Source organism: Cololabis saira, chromosome 5, assembly GCF_033807715.1.
Source record: "Cololabis saira isolate AMF1-May2022 chromosome 5, fColSai1.1, whole genome shotgun sequence".
NCBI lineage: Eukaryota > Metazoa > Chordata > Actinopteri > Beloniformes > Belonidae > Cololabis > Cololabis saira.
The window spans coordinates 40668982-40693609 of NC_084591.1; the positions used below are offsets into that span (position 1 = coordinate 40668982).

The window sequence follows — 24628 nt, forward strand, 5'->3', positions numbered from 1 at the left end:
ATTCATTAAAGCCTTTTATTAACCTCATATAAGCTCTAAAACATGCTTCACAATGTTTTCATTTCCCCATTTTGCACACACTCATGCAGGACGGCCCCGTGGAATAGTGTGAAGGTCAACGTTGTTGTCTCAAAGCTAGAAGGTTCCCAGTTCAAATCCCAGCTGGGCCTTTTCTGGTTTCCCTGTGTCTGTGTGGGTTTTTTCTCCAGCTTCCTCCTGTCCGTAGGAAGTCGTGGCAGCGTCGTGTGTGGTTGTTTCTTTCTATGTGGCCCTGTGATGCACCCTGCTTCTTGCCAGATGACAGCTGAGAAACGCTTTAACCTTCTCACTACCCAGAACAGGAAGGATGAACTGGATATAGAAGATGGATGAATGGATTGCATTATATCACAGGGTGTAATAAAAGTCTTCCCCGCCCCCGTGAGTTGACTCATCTCTGACTCAGTCAACACAAACATTTAACATTTTGTGTTCCACAAAGATTATCCATATCAAAAGCCAATTTATAAAATCAAATTGCTTTGTATCGTCAAATGTATTAGCTGAACAGTTTTATTAAAATGCATCCCCTCGGTGGATTTTATGTGTGTGAATTTAGGTGAGGTGAACTGTAGAAATTTCTTTATTATAATTTGATATAGGTCTTTTTTTCATTTTTTTGGTTCAAATGTTGAGACAGGAGGAAGCCTTAAAAAAAAATCTGTCAAGTTGTTAATGAGAAACAGGGGTGGGATTAAATAAATTTTCTTCTTCCCACTCCCTTTCGAGTGTTGACGAATTAATTTGTATTTTGAACCTGCACCTGATAAACCTGATAAAAGGTATTTGTTTTATGTTGCACGCAGGTCATTTATGTTATGTTCATTGCTCGAAATAAAAATATGAATTGAATTGAATTGAATCCCCTCGGTATTGCTGTGACATCGGCTGACAGAAGTGGCCGTGCAAAGGCGAGAGCCAATGAGATTCACTCTGTGACCTAGACTGCAGGATAAACTAGAAAAAAAAGATCTTCAAGACCTTTTGCAACACTAAGTCTGAATACTGCAGCAGCTCAGCCAGCCAGGCAGAGCCGGTCGCCTTCCCCTGCTTCCACTGGATACAGTTATTGATCTGTAAGATCAGAATGAAATTATTCTGCTGCCCACACCAGAGTAGGCAGAGCCTGCTGGAATACTGATGACCCGCTGATGGCCTTCTCCCACAGCTTCCTTTACTGGACACGCCAACTGAGCAGAGGGAGGGAGGCGGGGAGCATCTTGTTGGATCTGAGCTGGGAATATTGATCGACTCCCGAGCTTGAGATAGGAAGATAGGCAAACTGTTCCTCATTTCCCCCTTCCTTTTTTTTTTTTTTTTGTGACACGCCTGCTCTCAGTGGGAGACCATGTTACCGTTTGCTGCCTCACTGCCTGCTCTTCCACATCCCTACTCCTCACACCAAATGTCTGTGAAATAACACTTCTTATTATGAAACATCTATCCCAGAGAGAACTCTCTTCCTTCCCCCCCTGCTGCCCATTTTCTCTGCTTTAATCTGTCTTTAAGCATACCGACTTCCTTGTTTTATCCTTGAAAATACCCAAGGAGAGGCTGAAAATGTTAAAATACAGTCTATAATAGATGAATCCCTGTTCAGTGAGGGCTGAAAAAGTCTACAGGTCAGCAAGGGCATATATTTTTATATAATATTGTTTTTGTACAAAGTCACACAATACAGTGCAGTGGCTGAGATAAAACAGTGCAGGACAATATGAGGAAGAGAGACAAGCTACAGGAAACGGTACAGACGGGATACCGAGATGATCTTCAGGAGGCAAAATGCCTTCTGCTGTTAACTATCGATTGCATGTGAGGCTCCTGCTAATAAAGTCGGCTCTGAGCCAAAACGCTCTTTGTACTGCAATCAGCCAGCGTAGCCGAACCTCTTAGATGTAACACTGCGACTAGGAGTGTGACTGCTGCAGAGACTTATGGCTTAAATGTCTTAAATCTGTAATAGCAATGAAATACTTCAGAGCTGCCACTTTAGGGGTGACGAAGTCCTCTGACTCAAACTGTATTTTCACATCCGAGCGGTTTGGTGCATGTGAGAAAAAAGAGGGACTGAAACTCAACAAGGAAAGTCCATTTGGAGCTAAAACTAAAATAGCCCATACGCTGAAATAACTAAGCCGGGTGTCAGATGATAAGAGGACAAAGACCTTTGCTGAATAATACACTGGCAGAAGAGTGGCAAGCTGAGACAAAACTAAACGAGGAGAGACGGAGACAGTGAAAGGGGTTAAAAAAACATTTGAAAACCTTGTGGTGCATTCGCATCAGGTGGCAAGTGTTTTGGACAATGCAAGTATTCATATGCATGTTTGCTTAATTAGAGGGAAAGTCACCAAGAGCAAGACGGCAGAGCAGCAAAAATCCATAACTAAAAATAGATTTGATAGAGTTATTATCATAATAAAGGGTGGAGGAAAGCGGCCCAATAACAGTTTCAGTGGATGTGTGGGAGCAGGAAGGTGAGTGGGAGCACGGGTCACTGTTTCCTTCACCTTTAGAGCAAATACTTTAATATTCATGTACTGATACACACACATATTTATAGTCCTTAAAGTTTTGATAAGTTTTTGTAATGCATAAAATCGTGTAGAAAAACCACATGGTGCAGCTGTGCAGTAATTAGGCTGTTCAACAATCTCAGGTGAATAAAACTGGATACACATGGTTCCCCTTGAGCTTTCAGCCTGGTGTCTCACAGCATGTCATCCATCACAGCCGGGTGTCTCGGAGTTGAAACACCAAATCTAACAGCAACTAAAAGTATTCCTTAAAAGGTGACCATGACATTTTTTCACCATAATCCCTTGAAAAAAGGATTCAAACATGAAAGCACGGGCACGCTTTCATGTGAGCATGATGAATATCGAAGCAAACATTACAATGCTGCACAAACTGTGCAAAGTAGAAAAAAAAAAAGGAAAAATGTTCTTGCTTGGATCCCTTTCAGCTGAATCAGCACATGCTGGTTCATGTTTCACCTCTTTAACCTTGCTGGATGCTTTGGTAGGTCTATCATCGAGCAAATATGTTGTGCAGCCGAGCAAATTCCATTCTTACATCCCAGTTAATAAGACCCTGCTATTACTGGTCCGGAACGCATCTGTGAGAATGTACTTGCCACTAAAATGAGACAGAGGATATTAAAATTTCCTAATGCTATCTAAGTGAGCAGCCCTAAAACTTATCTCGTTCTGAACTTAGTAAAAGGGGAATTTTAATAGAATATTAACTCGACAAACACAATTTTGCACCAAACAAATGTAAAAATAAATAAACCAATTCAAAAAACAAAAAACACTGTCCTCAAAATCTTTAACTTGTTTACCCAGAATCCTCTCCATTACGGAGCAAACGGGAACAGAAAGGAATGGTTAGACTATCTGTGTCCTCTGGTCCTTTACCGTGATGGCTCTGCCTTAATAAATCCAGTCATCTATCCATCTGTCTATCCCTTTGTCTTGCTCTTTTAAATTGGCCTCCTCCATTACCCTCTCTCTTACTCCTCATGTTACCAATTTATCTCATCTCTCTTCCATCCATTTGTTACTCTGTTGGTGTCCCCTGTCCCAAAAGCTCCCTTTCGCTGTCTTCTTAAATCCACTCTCTCTTCCTCTCATTATCCTCCTATTTTCCTTTCTCTCTCCTTCAGTCTCTACTTTGCACTTTGGTCTAACATCTCAGTCACTCTCGCTGTGTATCCCTGTTCCTTGGTCCTTCTTCTCCCCAGTTGGTGACTGTGAAGTGTGACAGCAGGTCTATAGGAGGGGTATGACGGCGCACACACACACACTCACGTCCTTATTTACACTACAAAGCCCGAGCTGCAGATGCGGTGACACAACATGGCAACCTTCTGACAGCAGCGTCTTCACCACCACGCCACATCAGTGCATGGCAACACACACTTTCCATGGTAACAAGGAGCAACATCCATGTAAGCGGTAGGGATGGGCGGTATGGACTAAAAGATTTATCACGATCATTTCTGGCATTTATCCTGATAACGATAAAAATGACGATAAAAAAATACCAATTCAACTCCACCTTTTTAACTATGAATCTATCTCACTCTCAGAACCGCCATGTTTGTCATCAACGGGAATTTATCTTTCTTTCTTTCTTTCTTTCTTTCTTTCTTTCTTTCTTTCTTTCTTTCTTTCTTTCTTTCTTTCTTTCTTTCTTTCTTTCTTTCTTTCTTTCTTTCTTTCTTTCTTTCTTTCTTTCCTTCCTTCTTTTTTCCCTTCCTTCCTCCTTTCCTCCTGCTCTTTCCTTCCTTCTTCCCTTCCTCTTTTCCTTGTTTTCTCCCTTCCTTCTCCCCTTTCCTTCCTTCCTTCCTTCCTTCCTTCCTTCCTTCCTTCCTTCCTTCCTTCCTTCCTTCCTTCCTTCCTTCCTTCTTCCCTTCCTCTTTTCTCCCTTCCTTCCTCCTTTCCTTGTTTTCTCCCTTCCTTCTCCCCGTTCCTTCCTTCCTTCCTTCCTTCCTTCCTTCCTTCCTTCCTTCCTTCCTTCCTTCCTTCCTTCCTTCCTTCCTTCCTTCCTTCCTTCCTTCCTTCTTTTTTCCCCTTCCTTCCTTCTTTCCTCCTGCTCTCTCCTTCCTTCTTCCCTTCCTCTTTTCTCCCTTCCTTCCTCTTTTCCTTGTTTTCTCCCTTCCTTCTCCCCTTTCCTTCCTTCCTTCCTTCCTTCCTTCCTTCCTTCCTTCCTTCCTTCCTTCCTTCCTTCCTTCCTTCCTTCCTTCCTTCCTTCCTTCCTTCCTTCCTTCCTTACTTCCTTCTTCCCTTCCTCTTTTGTCCCTTCCTTCCTCCTTTCCTTGTTTTCTCCCTTCCTTCTCCCCTTTCCTTCCTTCCTTCCTTCCTTCCTTCCTTCCTTCCTTCCTTCCTTCCTTCCTTCCTTCCTTCCTTCCTTCCTTCCTTCCTTCCTTCCTTCCTTCCTTCCTTCCTTCCTTCCTTCCAAAAATCAGCTTTACACAAAAACATCATCAACGGGAATTTATCGTTTTTACCGCGAGATGACAAATTCTTACCGTGGGGAATTTTTTTGACGGTTTATCGTGAACGGTAAAATATCGCCCATTCCTAGTAAGCGGTACTAAATATGAATATTTATGCCAGATAAGGCACACTGTTTTGAATGCTTCTTACAGGTCACAGCTCTGCAGAAGTTCTGCAGGCCAGGGTTACTCTCTGCTTTGCACAACAATCAATTACTGTCACAGTCTGGCCGGGAAGAGCAGACACCTGGTTACCACAGAGTAATTCAGCTGCTGTTCGAGCAGACAGCTTTGACTGCAGGGTGAGAAGAATCAGAAACTTGGATGTTAACTCTTCATTGTAGATCCCTCTTGGGACTTGAGGATGCTTAAAGATTCAGGATAGTTGCAAGCAAACAGAGACAGGTGGGATGAGAGACAGAACGGCTGGAGCATTTTGATTAATTAAGGACACACATTAAAAGTTAATGGCAGACTGTTGTAAACCCCCACTAACTTAATCACAATCAGAGAGCTTCAAACCTTTAAACACAGACTGAGTTGACACGAGGGTGTGCTAAAGATAACAGCTAATCATCTGCATTATAAAGTTCCTGTATCTAGCTCCTAAATGCCAATCTTTTTTATTAATCACTGATATTTATACAAATGAAACTATGAATATTATAATGAATAGGTTGACATTTTGGAATTTTTTTTCTGTTCTCCATCCATCCATCTTCTCCCACTCATCCTGGCCCAGGTCGTAGGAGCAGCAGTCTGAGACTGAGTAAGGATGTCTAGACCTCCCAAGTGAACTGAGCTAATCTGCACTGAGGCCTCCTTCCTATTGGACATGTGTGTAACACCTCCCCTGGAAGGTTTCCAGAAGGCATCCTGACCCAGGATGCCCACACCACCACAGCTACTTCCTTTTAGTGCAGGGAAGCAGTGGTTTTACTCTGAACCTGTCCCAAGTGACTGAACTCCTCGCCTTATTGCTAGTGATTAGCCCAGCAACTCTTTGAAGTAAGTTCATTTCAGCAGCTTGTGTTAGCAACCACACCTTTTTGGTCACTATGTACAACTCATGACTAGGGCTGGGCGATATATATCGAGATTTTAATATATATCAATATATTTTCAAACGCGATATGGTACGAGACAATATCGTTTATATCGATATAGCTTTTTTTTATTTTTTTTTAATGATTTTGATATACAGTAGCTTATTTTGTGATAAATTGACTTGAATGTTTTATTTGAGATTTGCACAAATGTTTTTTTATTTGCACAACTGTCAACCTCAGTGGAAAAGTCTGCCTGTTACTGTCTACATTGGATTAATTGCACAGTGTATTTTAATTTAATTGTTATGCAGGAAAGGGATATTTGTTTTATTTTATTCAAGAAGCATTTTTATTCTATATATGCAGGCAGTTTATTTGTATTTCATTTGTTTTATACATTTTGATATTGTGCAGACCTCTGTTAATAAAGGAACCTGTGTGACATTTGGCACGAGGCTTTGTATTAAAACTGACTGTTTTTTTAAGGGTTTGCCTCAGAAAAAAATGAAGCTAACAGAGATGCTATGCTATAATGCTTTGGGGGAAACCCCAATTATGGCACAGAAAAAATATCGATATATATCGAGTATCGCCATTCAGCTAGAAAATATTGAGATATGACTTTTGGTCCATATCGCCCAGCCCTACTCATGACCATAGGTCAGGGTTGGAACGACTCGGCTCCCTCTTCACCGCAGCTGAATTACCGCCTTTGTGCGGAGAAGAGGTCTGAGTCCGCCGACTACTCCAGGAGCTTTGCTGTTGGGGGAGTTATCCCCTGGGAGGATCACTCAAAGTAAATTGGTGAAGTTGATGGTCTGGCCTTTGCCCATGGGATCCAGAAAAGGACAGCCCACACAACCTACATAAAACTCTCCTCCTGTGGTTCCATGTAGCTCCCGTCTCTGTCACGGCGTGGTCGCCCTGGTCCCTTCCAGCCTCTGTGAAACTCACTCCATAATGCCTGTTCTGCTCCTTCTAATCCTTGCAATGAACAAAGTGAGAAAAAAGCTGGTTGTAGTGTTAAGGGGGAAATTGTAGCAGCCTCTTTCTTGAACAAGAGCAGTTGCCTGGCAACTTCTAAAGACTGATCCCAAACAAGAAACAGTTTAGCAAATCTCCAGCCACTGCATCCTCCAAACGCCATAATACTATTTTCACACTTTTTGAGTTTTTTATTAGGTTACTCCAGCTAACTCATTTATTTTTTAGTTCTGGCAGTGCTGGTAGATTGACTGTTTGTTTTGAACAGAGTTAGGTAAGAGTTAACTTGCCCCCTGCTGAGACCACATCTAACTCTGGGAAAACATTAAGTTGTGTTGATGAAAATAGGGTTGTATAAATTCTTTACGTGCAATTCTTTCTTAAAAACGAGTGTAGGATGTCTGTGGCTTCATGATTAGTTCAACCGTAATAAATTCAGTTTTTTAGAAATTCAGAACGAAGTCACGTTTTTGTTCATTTCCACTTCTCTAAGGGAAGTTATTGTGAACCTTCTCGGTTTTAGAAACCTGATCTGAGGACTTTCTTGTAAGTCATATAATACATCAAAAAGCTTTAGACGGTCAGTCAGTAAACTGACAGAATGATGAACACCAATGTGTCATTACTGTTATTATAAACAAATACACATGACTACAAATGTCTTCTTCTGTCCTGATTCTTAAACTGGGAGCCTACAGGGTGGGGTGGCGGTGGGGTTTGTAGTGCGCTACAAAGTTATTTTGGTATCGTATGTGAGTGTGATATGCTGCTGAAGTTGACTACCCGAGCTAGCTCACAGGCGTCTCCGCATTTTCATCATGATGGACTTGTCGTTGCCTCCAACAAAGGCATTGCCGTTACAAAAATAGCATATGAATACAACAGGTTTGATTTCACACAGAATTTCACAATTACTTATTACAAGAGAAGAGACACATTATGCCCTTTTTTCACAATTAGAGAAAAACTTTGGAGTGATGGAGTGATTTGTTCAAATTCACCATATCTCTTTCAACAGGTCTGCCTCTTTTGAGTCTGTTTTCCAAGTATGAGATGCCAGGCGACCTTGAAATGTGGACACACATTATAATCCTGAATTTTAAGTATGATGCACTCTATTAGAGGGTATTCGTAGTCTGGGAGCTCACACTGGCACATACAACAAAGGGGAGCACTTTTCACATAGCAATTGTGCCATATTGGCGAAAAAAGCTGTCCTTACTAAGTGTGTGATTAAACAGTGTGTCTGCATCACAAAATCGTGTGATCAGGAGCACTGAGAATAAGGGTGGGGTCTTCCAGCTTTCTGGCTTACCTTCACATTCACAGCTCATCTCACCTTTGTGTAGCATCCTTTACTGACAGTTTCATTCATAAGTACTTACATTTATTTCATCCACAGTTCACACCACAGAAGTTTTATTTAAGTTTATTCACAACTACAGTTAAGAAATATTGCTTGTATGGCGACATTTCACCAAATTTAAAAAAAATTTCTGTAATGTCGGGTCTTGGCTCTCAGTACTGTTATTATTGATGGTACTTTCAATAGTTGAAGAAAAGGATCAATTCCAAAAGAAGGCCAATAAACTGCATTTACTAAATGTGATATGAAACATTAAACAAAGCATTTTACATTTTTTTAGAATCTATGTAATTGCTGATGATAGGTTTCTGTGCAAAAAGTAAATGTAAAAGAATTTCCACTTTTCCACAAACTACAGAGTTGAATGGAGATAAAACCTGGGAGGTAGGGATGGGCGGTATGGACTAAAAAATGTATCACGATAATTTCTGGCATTTATCCCGATAACGATAAAAATGACGATAAAAAAAATACCAATTCAACTCCATCTTTGTAACTATAAATTTATCTCGCTCTCAGATCCGCCATGTTTGTTACACAAAAACGTCATCAACGGGAATTTATCCTTTCTTTCTTTCTTTCTTTCTTTCTTTCTTTCTTTCTTTCTTTCTTTCTTTCTTTCTTTCTGGCTCATTTCTTTCTTTCTTTCTTTCTTTCTTTCTTTCTTTCTTTCTTTCTTTCTTTCTTTTTGCCTAATTTCTTTCTTTCTTTCTTTCTTTTTCTTTTTGCCTCATTTCTTTCTTTCTTTCTTTCTTTTTGCCTCATTTCTTTCTTTCTTTCTTTTTGCCTCATTTCTTTCTTTCTTTCTTTCTGGCTCATTTCCTTCCTTCCTTCCTTCCTTCCTTCCTTCCTTCCTTCCTTCCTTCCTTCCTTCCTTCCTTCCTTCCTTCCTTCCTTCCTTCCTTCCTTCCTTCCTTCCTTCCTTCCTTCCTTCCTTCCTTCCTTCCTTCCTTCCTTCCTTCCACGTGGATTTAACGCAGAACCATAAATCAGATTTACACAAAAACGTCAACGGGAATTTATCGTTTTTACAGCGACATGACAAATTCTTACCGTGGGGAATTTTTTTGACGGTTTATCGTGAACGGTAAAATATCACCCATTCCTACTGGGAGGCTGGATAATTTTACTGGTTTTAATTGGTTGTTTTTTATTTAAGTTGGGAGTCATGTTTTGGGTCTCTGCAAGGCGCCTAGAAACAACTTTTGTTGTAATAGACGCTATATAGGGGGGTGGTAGCAAGGCCTTAACCCTAATTTCTCCATGGTGTGTGTATCTCAGATAAAAGCGTCTGCTAAATGACAGTAGTAGTAATATAACATTGAATTGAATTTCAGGCATCTACATAAATGTTCTTGTGCTCAATAATAGTCATGATATCTTTCACTTAATTGATTGGCCAACTCAAAATCCTTTGACTCCAGATGAAACCTGAAAGCCGTTTTCTTCCCTAAAGTGTCTTTTAAGCTGCCATCTAAAAAGCAAAAACAACTGTGTAGCCTGACGCCCCTGTCTGTAGCTGGGCAGGTCCCAGGGTGGCACTCTGAAATTATCGCTGTATGTGTTTCCTGATGGGAATCGACAGGTTAAAGAAGCAGCTTTTCTTAATATTCTGCAGAGCAGACTGGTGCAGACTGGTACGACAGCAGGGTTGTGATGGTGTATACACACTGAGAGCGAGTACAGTTTGGTATTCTGCATATGTCCTCGTGTGGAGAAGTAAACAGCAACCAGAAGGAAAGAGTCAAACTCTCTGAGGTGTTTCTGTTCACTGACCATCACCATCAAGTGCCTGGCTCACAGCACCCATTACTTTGATCTTAGTGGCACCACAAACAGAGACATGGGGTGGAGGGGTAAAAACAACTGACAGAGACATAAAAACCACTGCAGAGGAACCTCTGTTTGAGATCAGCAGTGGAATGAGAGGATCACAGTGACGAGAGGAAAAACTGATAAGATCACCTGTCCGGAGCTTCAAATGGAAAGCAATTTGCAAACATAACCAATGCATTAATCATGTTCAATATTTGCTATTTTCATTTTATAAAAGCCATATCATTCCCTCGTCGCCGCTTTCATCTGTGGAACAACATTAATCCAGTATGCCAATCAAACTACAGGGAGCGAAGAACCACATCAAAGCATGTCAGCCAGCCCTTTAACAAGAGCAAGCCAGCAGGCAAATCACCCCTTTAAGGAGACTCCCTGGGGGATGTATTTCTCTATCTCACACACACATACCGAGGCAAACACACAGCATCTTAACAGAGGATGGTAGGTAATACTCCCATGATTCATTTATCAGCACAGCCAATTTAATCTCACCACACAAACAGAATAATCAATGCAATGTAGTAAAAAAAAGACATAAATTCATACATGTGTACAATCTCTCTTTGCGCATATACAATCATTCTCCCATACACACTCTCCTGCAAGCACACACAATGAATCTTATCTTTATCCACTCACTGAATATAACTATTATCATTATCTAATCATTATCATTATCTGTCTGTATTATCTGAGTTCAAATTCACACTCATAATTCTACACACAAAGCAACCAGCAGTTTAAAATGGCTTCTGAAGGTTTGTGTTTTTTAATATTTTTCAACGCAAATGACCTGGAGGTCAATTTAACAAACGAAACAAACTATTATACTTGGTAATTAATCTTTTCATGAAAAAGATCCAATCTCTCATACCTGAGGGTGGCAAAGGTATGCAAATCGAAATAAGAAGCGGGAAATTTGAAGGGTTTTCATTAAGTGGGAATACAAGGAGGTGTTATATCCTACCTGCTTTTCTAACCATTCCCTGAATGAAAAAATAAACATTCTAAAATCACGTTTAATGCAGAAGTGAAAAAAAAGACTCGTTCCTTTGCAGAGGAAATGATAACAGATTAATTAACTGAATGTGGAGCACAAACTGTCCCTGTCCATTTATGTAGTATTCATCTAATCATCTGATCTCATATCAGAGCAAAAAAAGCCAAACTCTGATTAGTGGCGTCATTGGAGACTATTTTTTCTCGGTGAAAATGTTGTAAAAATGTGAGAGTACGAGTGTCTGCCAGGAAAGCAGAGAAAACTACAGAAAGAGGCTTCAGCTGGCAGATGTCCATTAAAAAAAAAAATCATCTTTCTTTTAAATAGCTGCTTTTGCAATTTACAATAACTAATGACATAATGTATAAAGGAAATAAATTGTATTATGTCAAATATTTTACTTACAATTGAACATTTCAAAAACTTTTTTCAGTGCTTGCAATACATAAAATAGTACTCTACGGACATGACAACACCATAAATTATTATTTCAGTACATACACTAACTGTTATGCACATTTTATGCCCGTTCCTCTGAACTTACATAACCAACATGTGGTTTATCTGTACACTTTTCCTACTGAAAGTGCAAACGCCCAACAATGATTCTCTTACACTTCATCCCTCATTAACGTTAAATTACAGTGAGCAACAACGTAGGAAGCTACAAATCCACATTTACACAGAGAAAGGAATTAACTAGAAATATATATAGTTGTCACAGAGACAAAGCGTTGATTGCACACTAACCAGTTAAATATTTCCAAGAGAAAAATCCACAATATTTACTTAATTTTCTACATGCTAATTGTACCTGCATAGCATGTATAAATTATGTAAATGTAATTTGAATTCACAGGACTCTCTTGCACACATTAGGTGTCTTTCACCTTCCACACATCATTTCCTCTCATCATAAGGATAGTCATCTTCATTACTGTTATCATTATCTGAGCTGGCGTCTTCCCCATCACCATCCTAAACATCTCGGCCGTGTTCTTAATCAACATCTTTATGTGCTCCTCCTCTGTAGACTCCAGAGGAGGATTCCTTGTCAGAGGCTCAGAAGCGGCGGTGTAGCGTGCGTCCGGAACAGTGGATGTGAACTGACAGAAGCTACATGTATTTATAGGCTATCTGAGTAGAGAAATGTGTTGCTCACTGTTGAAGCTATTTTTAGAGCCTTTTACCGATGGCTCTGAGTAGAGTGGAGGAAAGGAGAAGGTTCTCCTGGGATTTACTTACGAGAGTCCCTTATATATCCCTCTATCTCCATTCACTGCACATCCACCCTTCTGCTCCCGGTTCTACCCTCCATCCTCTCGCGTCCAGTCACGGTCCCCACTGTTCAACCTAAATCTGCTCTTTTCTTTCCTCAACACCTCTCCCCCGCTGACTGCCTCCTATATACATCCTGTCCTCTCTTTTTACTGTCTTGCAGAGCCTCATTGCTCATGCCCACATTTATCATCTTTTTACTGGACAGTTTTTAGTTTTAGTTTTAGTTGATTGTTTTGCACAGTTTTTAAAAGTATACAGGAAATATCAAATATAAATACTATAGGTGCAGGAAGAGGCAAAAAACCCAATGGGCTTATTTGAAGCCTCCACCGAAGATATTAAAATTTCATGTGTTATAAAGAACACAAGATTAACATACAAAAACAAAAAGTATAACTACACAAAAGTGATGACAAACTAATAATGCAATATATAAATAATAAAGAATAAAGACAAAAAAATAAGTAACAATAATTCACTATGAGTGAAACACAAAAAAAAACAACAAAAAGAACATGGATACATGTATAACATTACATTGGGAAAACAGTTACAAAACAGAAGTCAATTGGTCCTTCAAACGTCTTTTGTAACATTTCAAAGAGGAAGAGCTCTTTGCCAAGTGGGAAAAATCATTCCACAATTTAGTGCCCCTAAATCTCACCAAAAATTGACCTCTGCAAGTGAGAAATTTAGGAGGATGAAGATCTGAGGATTGTCGAGTTGAATAAGAATGAACCTGTGAATTTAATTTAAAGTAAGTCTTGATCTGTCCAGGAATATTCCCTTCACTTGAATTTAGCTTATAAATAAAAACGCATAACTGAAAAATATTGATATCATAAATAGTAAGAATCTGGAGTTTGTGAAATAAAGGACTAGATGAAGCGTGTGACTCTGATCGAGTTGCAATCCTAACAAAACGTTTCTGTAGGACCAGAATTTTGTGAAGATTTGTAAGAAAATTATTTGCCCAAACTATATTACAATATGAGAGATAAGGATAAATTAAACTATAATAAAGTGTAAGGAGACAACTTGTCGTGACAAGATGACTAACACGCCTTATAATGCCAATGGATTTATTGATTTTTTTGGTAACGCAATCAATTTGTTCTCTCCAACTCAAACTCTCATCAACAATAATACCCAGGAATCTTGTAGTTGACACCTGAGGCATACTAACAGACTCAATTTTAATTTTGCATGAATCCTTAGGGTATGACTTTTTGCCACTAAAAATTATGAAATTTGATTTCTTTATATTCAAGGATAGTTTATTTAATCTGAACCACATAGCATAGGCAGTTAAACCAGCATTGGCATCCGTCTGTTTACTACTTTATATCTCCATCCCTCTGCTACTTCCATTATAGCATAACTCTTTTTTTCCACATTTTCTTCACTACTAACTTCTTCTGCCACCGTTACTATCATGTGCAAAATTTAGGAACCCCTCTTTTAATCCCATATCCCCTGGATAGCTCCATGGGTTGAGTAGGTGTCATTTGCAGAGGCTATTGCCCTCTTGCAGGCAGTGCTTGTTTGAATCCCGGCTTGTTGCTCTTTCCTGCAAGTCTCCCCCCTGTCTCCATACCCACTTCCTTCCCCCCTACTTTTAATAAAGGCCACTAGTGCCAAACATCTTTAAAAGAAAAATCGCATACAGGTAGTAGCAGTCTCAGTATTAGGTAAATACAATCCCAGAAGAACAACAAAATACCTTTTTTCCATTGTTTGTATAAGAAACATGAAGCCCAAATAGATGTAAGCAATACTGAGCACTCTCGTGAATTCAACAGCTTGTAGAGCCACCTTGAGCATGAATAACTAAAAAAACAATTTCCTTTCTGACTTTATCAGCCTTTCAAATCATGATGCAGGAGTTTGGGCAAATGTCTTGAATGCTTTCCAGTTGTAAATAAGCTTTGTCGCTGTAAATACACGAGACTATGAACTACTTAACTGAAATGGTTCAGAAATTATGTTATAATTATCAACTTTTTTTTCTAAACCTATTACTTTTGTCATGCCCTTTTGGCATTCTGTTAATTTATAGCTGAATGCTCCAGAGCAGCATTTGCATGTGCCATTTCCACATGACTTGTTTTTCTTTTTAGGGTTATTGAATAATTGTTTCCCCAGGTTGTATTTGCCTGAGACCAACTATGATCTGATGATTTTTTTAAATGTTTTCAGATTCAAAAAACAAATGGGATAGGAATAAGATTAAAAGATTGGGTACCAACCTCTCCACGTGACTGTATATTCTTATAAATGTATTCAATTATTTATTTTTTACATTGTTCACATGCAGGAAACCCCAGATAAATCTTTTCCCTAAACTCCTCGGCGCTCCGAAAAAGAGTTAAGATTTGTTAAATGGTCAATTTGCAAAAAATTAAATAAAATGGTGTCGCAAGTTTATTCAGCTCACGGGTTTGAAAAGTTAGAAATTAAACATTGTCAACTATATTGACGGTTTCAGACTGTAATATAGTGAAAGTTTTAGTCCCCTCACACTAGCAACTATCCTGTATCTTCCTGACTTGATGACACGTTCTCCAATAAATGACTCACTCTTGCACAACAGAAGTTTTCACTTTTCTCTTCTCTTTCAGACTTCCTTAACTGTTATCATATAAATATATTCATGTGCATGTGTATGCCTGTGATGTAATCATTTTGCTACACTGTCATGTACCAATGCTGATAAGCAAACGTTTTAATACAAACAAAGCAGAGAGAACAACGACGCACAAAAGGCAGCCTGTGGGTCACAATACAAACTCTGAATTACCAATAAAGTTATTAAATCAGACAGCAAATTATGGCACTCAGTCTCTTTTGGGATGAGGGCGACCAATCCTTGAGCTGAATGATGTAACAGCATGCAGAAGTTGATGTCAGCATCCTCAGCCTTCTAGCTGTATGAAGGCACGCACACACAAACACACTGACAGACAGGCACGCCTCTTCCCACGTCCTTGACAGCATGTTGTGATGCAGAGTGGCGTCTGTTCATCAAGCTGACAGACCCGCGCTGACAGCATGGTCAGAGTGCTGCAGACGAGGGAGAAAAAACACTGATTCCTCTAATGCTCCAAACCACAACAACAAACAGCCCACCGGGGATGAGCAGCGCAGCGTCAGGACAGTTGTCCCGGGTTTTTTGTCGCCATCTGATGCCGTGTCACTCTGATGGTTGAGCAACCCCAACTAATGTGAGCGTTAGAACGCAAAGAAGTCATGCAGTGAATGTGAACATCCTCAAATGCAGAAGAGATGAACCGATGAACTAAAGCAAAAGCCAGAAGAGAACAGAGAAAAATTTCATAGACCAATGAAATATTGTTGCTACAGTAGATTTAAATTCAACCATCGTGATTAATAAGATTCAAAGCTGCTGTGCTGGATGTCCATAAAATTTCTCAAATCTTCATTACACTGTGTCAGCTTGGAAAAGTAATAGGTCATTGATCATAGAGATGTCATTACTGCTAAATCATCCCCTGGAAAAAAAAAGTGCCTTTCTTTCATCGTAAAAGGTTGGATGATGACTGTAACTGAAACACGGTGACAAAAGTACGGTGACCGAAATGGTTGCACGCTGTCCTTCAGCGTTAATAGTGCAGAGGTGTTGAAGTTTAGCCAATCTCCATCACCTCAGCAATCACCCTGTCAGCCTGCCTTAATTGCACTTAGACACAGTCACCAGAAGAAAGGAGCAGCAGGGGCACATGAGTGGGCATCTGGAATTAAAACTGAAAGCAGGAGAGGACGTGAAGAAGAGAGGCGGTGACCAAATGAAAATCAAAGAAGCAGGAAGAACATGAAAGGGAGCGAAAGCAAAGAGATGACACGACAGGAGGCAGGAGAGGAAAAAGAGGGAGAGAAAAAAAGGCTCAGGAAGTGTGCAGCTGTGGGACCGTAAAAAACAATCACTTCTGTGTCAGCGGCTCGGCACACCGGCAGACGGCAGCTAGCGTAGTGAAATCGCTCAGCTGATGAAATAACAACTATCACAAGCTAGCCATGTTTTCTCTTGAATCTGGAGCACGCTCAGCAATCTGAATCAGCATACAAACACTGGAGCCCATAACATGTCAAACAAGTTCAAAAACATAGATAAAAAAAACCCCAACATCCACGCCGAGTCTACCGATGCACATACTGCAATGAAAGCAGTAACATGTAGTCTGCGGGGTAGCGCGTCAGAGCTGATTCATGTACTGCTCAACGTGTGGAAAGACGGCAGACCTGCTGGGGATGGCCCTCAACGTCAATCACTGAAATGACATCGTTCCCGCAACGAGCAAAAAGCATACACAATAATAACGCAGCCTGCACTCACATGTAACCGACAGGCATGAAATGTCTGTATGAAGATGTGTTTGTCCAGCATTTGAAATTTCTCGCAAAGACATGAACTAAACGTATCTCTGAGACGGGAACATGCTTCAGTCTCTGTACATCTGTGTGTGATGTGCATCTCTAGTGTGCGCTGAAGGGGGTAGGGCATCACGACAATGCAAGCCTCCAGACAAGAGGGTGGTTGCCGTGGAAACCTTGGACGGCGGATGGAAAAGAAGGAGCGATAGACGGCGAGAGACACAGAGAGAGAGAGAGAGAGAGAGAGCATGTGAGTGATTAAAAAAAAAAGACAACATCCTGAAAGGGATGAGGGCAAACTAAAAGAGAGAAAGAGCTCAGGAGGAGGTGAGAAAAAGGATATTTAAAAATAGAGAGAATGAAAATGACAGCTGTACATGCAGATGATGAGGCAGGAGAGAGGATGAGCTCACAGAGAAGTGGAGGACAGGAATGAAACACTAATGGAGGTTAGAAGGTGGTGGGGAGGAGAGATGTAAGGTGGTGTGGGCTCACAGGGAACGGTGCGAAGGTAGAGGTTGTCTCTGATGATCTGCTGGTGGTCGTGGTCCACCGAGCCCTTGGAGAAGCGCAGGTTCAGGTAGTGCCGCAAATCTTTGTCAACCACTCCCCCTATACGAAAAAAACAGCAAGAAAAAACATTAGTGCTTGCTCTCAGTTTTGATGACACGCATAAGACTGGCAAAAGATCCAAAGGTCTTACTGGGTATCAATTAACTCATCATTACAACATAAGCAAAACTGTGCTCAGAGTGGAAAAAAGACGTAAGTCTGTCTTTCAATGCTGCTCAAATGTAGGGAGTTTTAAGTTTTGATGGACCAGAGCAAAGAGCAAAACAAACAACACAAATATGAAGCTAATCTTTTTTTAACATCAGATCAAAAAAAATTGGAGACTGTTGGTACAGTATGAACAACTCTTCACAACTTTCAGTGAAGAGTAATTACGCCTTTATGCTTCCTTCATAATAACCAATGAAAAAAAGGAATATTGGATGATGAGGGGAATCTCAAAATGTGACCCTGTCTTACTCCGTTAAAGACTTGCAATAAAACAACCAAGGCAAAGCAGCAAATACAAAAACAATTAAAGCTGACATAAACAGATCTTTCTTGGTAATTGTGTGAGCCAGTGATCCCCTGAGGACCAAATGTGCAGTGTCAGCAGGTTGGGTGACAAAGGCTACAGAGAGGACTCTCCCTCTTTGTCCCTGGACATTATTTGCTGCTATAAGCTGTCTTCCTTGTCATTAAGTCACTGAAGTGAAACCCAGTAGAATAAATGAACACAAAAGTGAGGGCAGAGGAGTAAGAGCAGGGCAGCAGATGTGTTCAGTGTTCAGCACACCATAATGTCCATGACTAGTTTCTCCTCCCATCATCTCCAACCAGAGAAGCCCAGGAGGATGAGAGGAGGAGAACTTACTCTCCACGCAACATTTGGTATGCAATGCTATCACATCCGACAGCGGGAGGGATGAGGTTACACGCCATGCATTTACAAATGACAAACACGTCTTCTCGCTCATGCATAGTCTATATAGACACTGCTGGCAAACTGAGTCGACAGCGCTCGGCCTGCTGGTCCAGAATAATGCAACGCCTACCTGTCAAAGAGAACCTACAGGATTGGAGGGGAAACTCATTAGGCCTCGCTGTATAGCATCTCATGTAAACTGACACCATTTTAGCAAGCATTTTCAGCAAAGAGGAGAGCAGAGGAGAGGAGAGGAGAGGAGAAGAGCATAAAAAAGAAGAGAAAAAAAGGCAAAACAAGGGAAGATGGGGTGAAATCTGGATCAGCATCTGGACTGGGCCAATTTTTCTAATGGGCAAATGTCAAATCACATGCTTTGCATTGATGCATAGGCCATGTATTTGGTATGCAGACACCAACACGCGCACATATTCATACATGCACACTAGTACATGCTTAGAGAGGGATGGAGATACAGACAGCAGTGCAATAATCCATGCACCTCATCAGCAGCTGGCTCAGACGTTGATAAAAAAAAAAAAAAAAAAAGAATAGTCCTCCTCCACAGGTATATATATCCACCGACAGCCTGTCCTCCCAGGTGTCCTCTAGCCTCGCAAGCAACCACCGCACATCCTCTGTTACCTCGGTGAAACCTCAGTCTTCCTCCTGAAACCTCTGCTCCCTCACCGCCGCTCCGCCGCGCCGCGGCTGCACACCATTTTAATCCAGAAAAGATGAAGACAGAGCGGGGGATGTTAGATGTAGAGAAACGCGGCTAGATGGAGAGAGACGACGAGTCGGGAGAGGAAAAAAAGAAGAAAGAAAAAAAAACAGGAGAAGGAGACGTGCCAGTGGGAAGCCGGGCTCCGAAAAAACCTGCCAGCCAATTGGCCAGACAGCTTCCACAATCCTGCAGCAGCCCCTACCTACTGCTGATGTTACTGCAGTGGAGACACTGGGCTTTGGTGAAATGCAGGTTTGTGTGTGTTGCTGCGTTCCATTTACCTCGGAAGTCGGGACTCGGAACTGGGAATGACGTCACAGCCGAGTTATCAGCGTTCCAGTTACAAAGTAGGTAAACAAGTTTGTAGTTCGCATATACCACATGAAACATGTAAATTACACTATAGCAGCATATATATGCCGAACAATACTTGTATACGACTGATTTAGTGTGACCAAAACTAGAATGAAGTGCTACGAATTTTTACAGAGCTCTCTTCTACTGTTTACAACCGGGGCAGCCATCTCGGAATGTGAACTCGGGGGTGGTGAAGACTCTCCCACTGTCCCAGTGGGAAATCCCACTTCGAGGGGCGTTCCAGTTGAAAATTCCGACTGGGAACTGGGAAATCCCCACTTCCGAGGACAAATGGAACGCGGCATGTGTGTGTGTGTGTGTGTGTATGTGGGGAAAAAAAACACACACACACACACACACACACACACACACAAGAGAAATGGGCATAGGGGAAAAAAAACTGACTGACGGGAGAAAATAAATGTTTATGCAAGTGAAAGCATTTGTAGTGGTATGTGTCTCTACTTTTGTATGTATGTGAGTCCAAGCAGATGCTCTCTGACATTCCTCAAATACTTTGCATCTCACCCACCAGATGCTCTCCAAACCTGACCTTGTGTTAGCATCTCCGACTAGACAGAAATCTGAGAAACGCAGCAGTGGCATATGTCACACTGAGGTTACACGCACTCAGACGCACATGGAAGGCAGATGAGCACACAGCTGCAGATGCCAGTTAAAAAAATGCCTTGAGCACCGACTTGAGCAAGGTTTGGCCGAAATACAAGACATAAACAAACACCAGCGTGGAAACACATGCTCGTCGTGATATGAGCCACTCAGCTGCGGGCACAGCTGAGCGTGAGACGGCGGCATGTTTAAAGAAGCTTCATAGGTGTCTCTGCTCACATCAAACAAGAGTCAGGCAACACTGAGGGATTACTTGCTATTCCCTTCACACATTTATAAGAACTAAAAACAGTACCACATGAAGTTATAAAAGATGACAACCGTCCTTATCAATCACAAGCCCATCAAGACAAAGAAAAGCACTCAGTGCTGCTCCTGTGATGGCAGCCGTTACAGAGGTGTAGTCAGCGTCAGCTTGCACTGCTAATCAACTAGCAGAGGGGACAACTGATCAAACAACAAAAGTAATGAAGAATTTAAAAAAACTAGTAAATAAATGCTGCTAGGTAGAGAAATTTCAACAATTTAAACAGTCAATGACAGATAGTTCCCTTGTGCTCACAGAGAGCTGGTATGGTGGAGCAGCTGGCCCTCCCTCCACCACAGCAGCATCACAACATTATGTGATTGAATGCCAGAAATGTGGCCAAAACCGACCGTTATTTTCTAATGCTCTATAATGTATAGCCTATATACTGTTTTTCTTTTGTAATCGTTAGATGTTATGCTTGGAAACTCCACAGGGGAATAAAAGCAGTACTGTGTCTGGCTTTTACACAACTTTGTAATTACGGCCCCGGTGCAGCACCCTGATGCTTGTAGATGCAAAAGCAAAAAAAACAAACAGGTGAGCACTGACAGACAGTCAGCTACGATACTAAATACCAGCAACAAAAGAAAAAAAAGGGAAAAATGATGAATTTATTGCTCACTATTGGCCGTCATAGGCAAGGCAAGGCAAGGCAAGTTTATTTGTATAGCACAATTCAACACAAGGTAATTCAAAGTGCTTTACGTCAACATTAAAAGCAGCAAGACACAATTAAACAGTAACAAGTCAATTACAAAGGGAAATAATACAAAATGAAATAAAATAATTAACAAATAAAATGATAAGAAAAGAGGTAAAATAATAAAAAAGCACAAGTTGTTAAAAATAAGGGCAGTAGAGTACAGCAGGTAAGTATTTAATTTAAGAGTAAGCTACAGTAAACAGTAATGTTTTTATCCTGATTTAAAGGATCTACAGTTGGAGCAGACCTCAGGTCTACAGGAAGTTTGTTCCACCGGTGAGGAGCAGAATAACTGAACGCTGCCTCACCTTGCTTGGTTCTGGTTCTTGGGAAACACAACAAACCAGATCCAGATGAACCTCAGGGGTCTGGGAGCTTCATAGGAACTAACAGATCAACCATGGATTTTGGTCCAAGACCATTCAGGTCTTTGTAGACCAGCAGTAAGATTTTAAACTCTATCCTTTGACTCACTGGAAGCCAGTGTAGTGATTTCATGACCGGTGTGATATGGTCCAGTTTCCTGGTGTTTGTAAGGACATAGGAGTGCATTTCTTCATGATCTAGAGATTAGAGAGGGATGAGTTACGTCATGATGTTTTCATGCCACATGGCACTTTGGGGAAAGCCATATTAAAAGGGCACGCTATCCGTTGCCATGGTCATTTTGACATTGCGAGAGAGTGACAGTACTCGCTATTTGTTTGATTTTTACAACATGGAGGAGTTTCCTGAGAAAACAAAAAGAAAGGGACTTTACTGGGAGACGCTAAGTACCAACACCAATCAGCGGTTTATTGAGGAACTGCTTGGGATCAATAACATTGATTCATTTGACCTGCCAGCTGCAGAATGGAGGAAAGACCTGGAGGAAAGACCTGGAGGCACTACCGCCTCTCATATTTAACATACTTTGTTGCCCATAAAGTTGAAATAAAACTTTTTTTTTTTACCTCTTCTCATGAAAATATTGCAACTAAAAAGAGGAACATTTCTGAAAAACAAAATCACTCCAACTGTATTCTATGCCCCCATTCTGTCTCTCATAGTTGAAGTACCTATGATAAAAATTACAGGCCTCTCTCATCTTTTAAGTGGGAGAACTTGCACAATTGGTGGCTGACTAAATACTTTTCTGCCCCACTGTATATATACATACACACATCCCAAATAGCAAAAGGTGTTGAATCAATGTTGAATGGTCAAAAAGGTGGATTTTTGGTTAAGGTCGACAATTGATGGTGGATCAACCAATAATCAATCATCCAATGCTAATGCCAATGTGTAATCAATGTTGAATCAACGTATTCTGTTTGTCATGGACCAGGCTTCAACATGGATTGCATGTTTCTGCCTAACCATATTTCAATGTTGATTCACTCATACTTGGCTATCAGGGACACACAGCCCATATATATACATACACACAAAAGACGGAAAGTAGTTTGACCACAGTGACATACTAAACTAAGGTGTGTTCTGTAATTAGCATAACAAGTGTTTTCAGTCTTTTAATCAGTCAGTCTGACTATTTAAATGGTGAAAAGTGGTCACTCTGTTGCTGTTTGGTATGATTGTGTTCACCACACTAAAGCAAAGACCAGATAAAGCAAAGGAGGGAGTTGTCTGAGGAGACCAGAAAAGAAATTCACAGACATGTTAAAGGTAAAGGCCATCTCCAAGAAGCTGGATGAGAGGAAAATTGACAAATTGAAGATGGAAACCAAAGAGCCCTGAAAAACCTCCAAAGAAATCTAAGGTGAAGGCCAAGGTCAAGGTACATCAGTGTCAGACTGCATCATCTGTCAGTGTTTGATCAAAGTGCATGACATGGGAAGACTCCGCTGTTGAAAGCAAATCACAAAAAAGCCAGATTGGAATTTGTTAAAGTGCATACTGATGAATCGCAAAGCTTCTGGGAGAATGTCCTTTAGACAGATGAGACAAAACTGGAGCTTTTTACAAGTCACATGAGCTCTGTGTTCACAGATGCAATGATGAAGCCTTCAGAGAAAAGAAGATTGTAGCTACTGCGAAACATGGAGGAGGCTAAATCCGTGCAGGTACAATGACATCTCAAGACTATCAGAGCATAGGGCAAAACATCTTGCCCAGTGTCAAAAGGCTTGGTCTCAGCTGCAGTTAATGGATCTTCCAACAGAATAATGACTGAAATCAAACAACTAAAAACACCCAACAATGACTGAGAACAAGACACTGGACTACTCTGTCTGTGGTTCCTCATCTAAATGCTATTGAACATCTGTGGAAAAAGCTGAAACATTCAGTCTGGAAAAGAAACCCTTCAAACCTGACACAGCTGGAGCAGCTTGATCACGAGTACACCCAAATATTTATCTTCAGTTACAGAAATCATTTCATTGAAGTGACAGCACCAAATGGTTGTTCAACAAAATATCAAGTCAAGGGTCCCATCATTTTTGTCCAGGCCAGTTTCAATATTATCATTACTTTTTTTTTTTTTTACCATTCTGTTGAACCACTATACAAAAGCTATGTCTGATTTTCATTAGTAATTTTTTATTAAATTATTATTTATTACTACTTTTGTTAGTTTTTGAATTAATTCAGTGATCATTGTGGGTTTTTCTTCCTATAATGGACAGATTGTGCATGTACTGTAGCCTATACTGCCAGCAACTAATGAAATGAATGCAGTCACCCCACAGCTGTTTACATTCAGCGCTCTGCTCTAAATTCACTGAAAATTAAATAGAAGCAGTGCTTCAGTTGTGTCCTGATACTGAATGAGGAAATAGCCTGTACTTGATTTATTTTAGGATTTTTCACAGCAATAAGTACATCTGACATGAATCCTATCAGTGCTCACTGATGCGACGCAAGGCCAGGCCTGCTTCCATCTTCAAAGAGGATTTGTATTCTTTTTCTCTTTTAAAATGTCCGTATTAGGTTTTTCCATGTCTCCTGAATTATCTATCGTGTTGGTTTATATGTGACTGAAGGCTCGACAAATGCAAGATATTTTGTACAATTCCTAAGTACAGAATACTCTTGTTTTTTTATTGTTTTTTGAGAATATTTCCCTTCACTTCAGTGGTTATTTTACATGCAGAGGTTTAAACCTATCCGGCAAGGATCAAAGGTGTTGTCCATCCTGTTGGATCTGGTATTATTTCTCACTAAGCATCATTCTGTTTCCAAGATGCTTTCAAATAAATGTTTGTTTGTTTGGCTTTGTTGAGATCTTTTACAGGAAATGTTGCAAAAGTAGCATTAACAACATGTTGATATATTGAAAACTTGTGACTATGATCAGCAGCAGGTACACATTATCGAACCATTAGTTCTTCCCATCAGCAAGCATCCAATATCTCAATCAATTGCAAAATTTACAAAAAATAACAGCTATTTTCAAAATAAAGACGGCTTAAAATGAGCATAACATGGCCACTTTAACATTTAACACAACAACCGGGGCAGCTGAATGTCAGTT

At 40.6% G+C, this 24628-nt stretch overlaps 1 protein-coding gene across 11 annotated transcripts in view; it reads right to left on the bottom strand.

Annotated features, from left to right (window-relative positions):
• The window catches only part of LOC133444346 (membrane-associated guanylate kinase, WW and PDZ domain-containing protein 2-like), a 116863-nt gene that overhangs the window by 67218 nt on the left and 25017 nt on the right, over positions 1-24628 (bottom strand). For all 11 annotated transcript variants that reach the window (XM_061722070.1, XM_061722068.1, XM_061722065.1 and 8 more), the window contains exon 2: positions 17445-17561. In XM_061722070.1, the coding sequence (XP_061578054.1) occupies positions 17445-17561 (117 nt within the window). The remainder of the gene's footprint in view (positions 1-17444; positions 17562-24628) is intronic.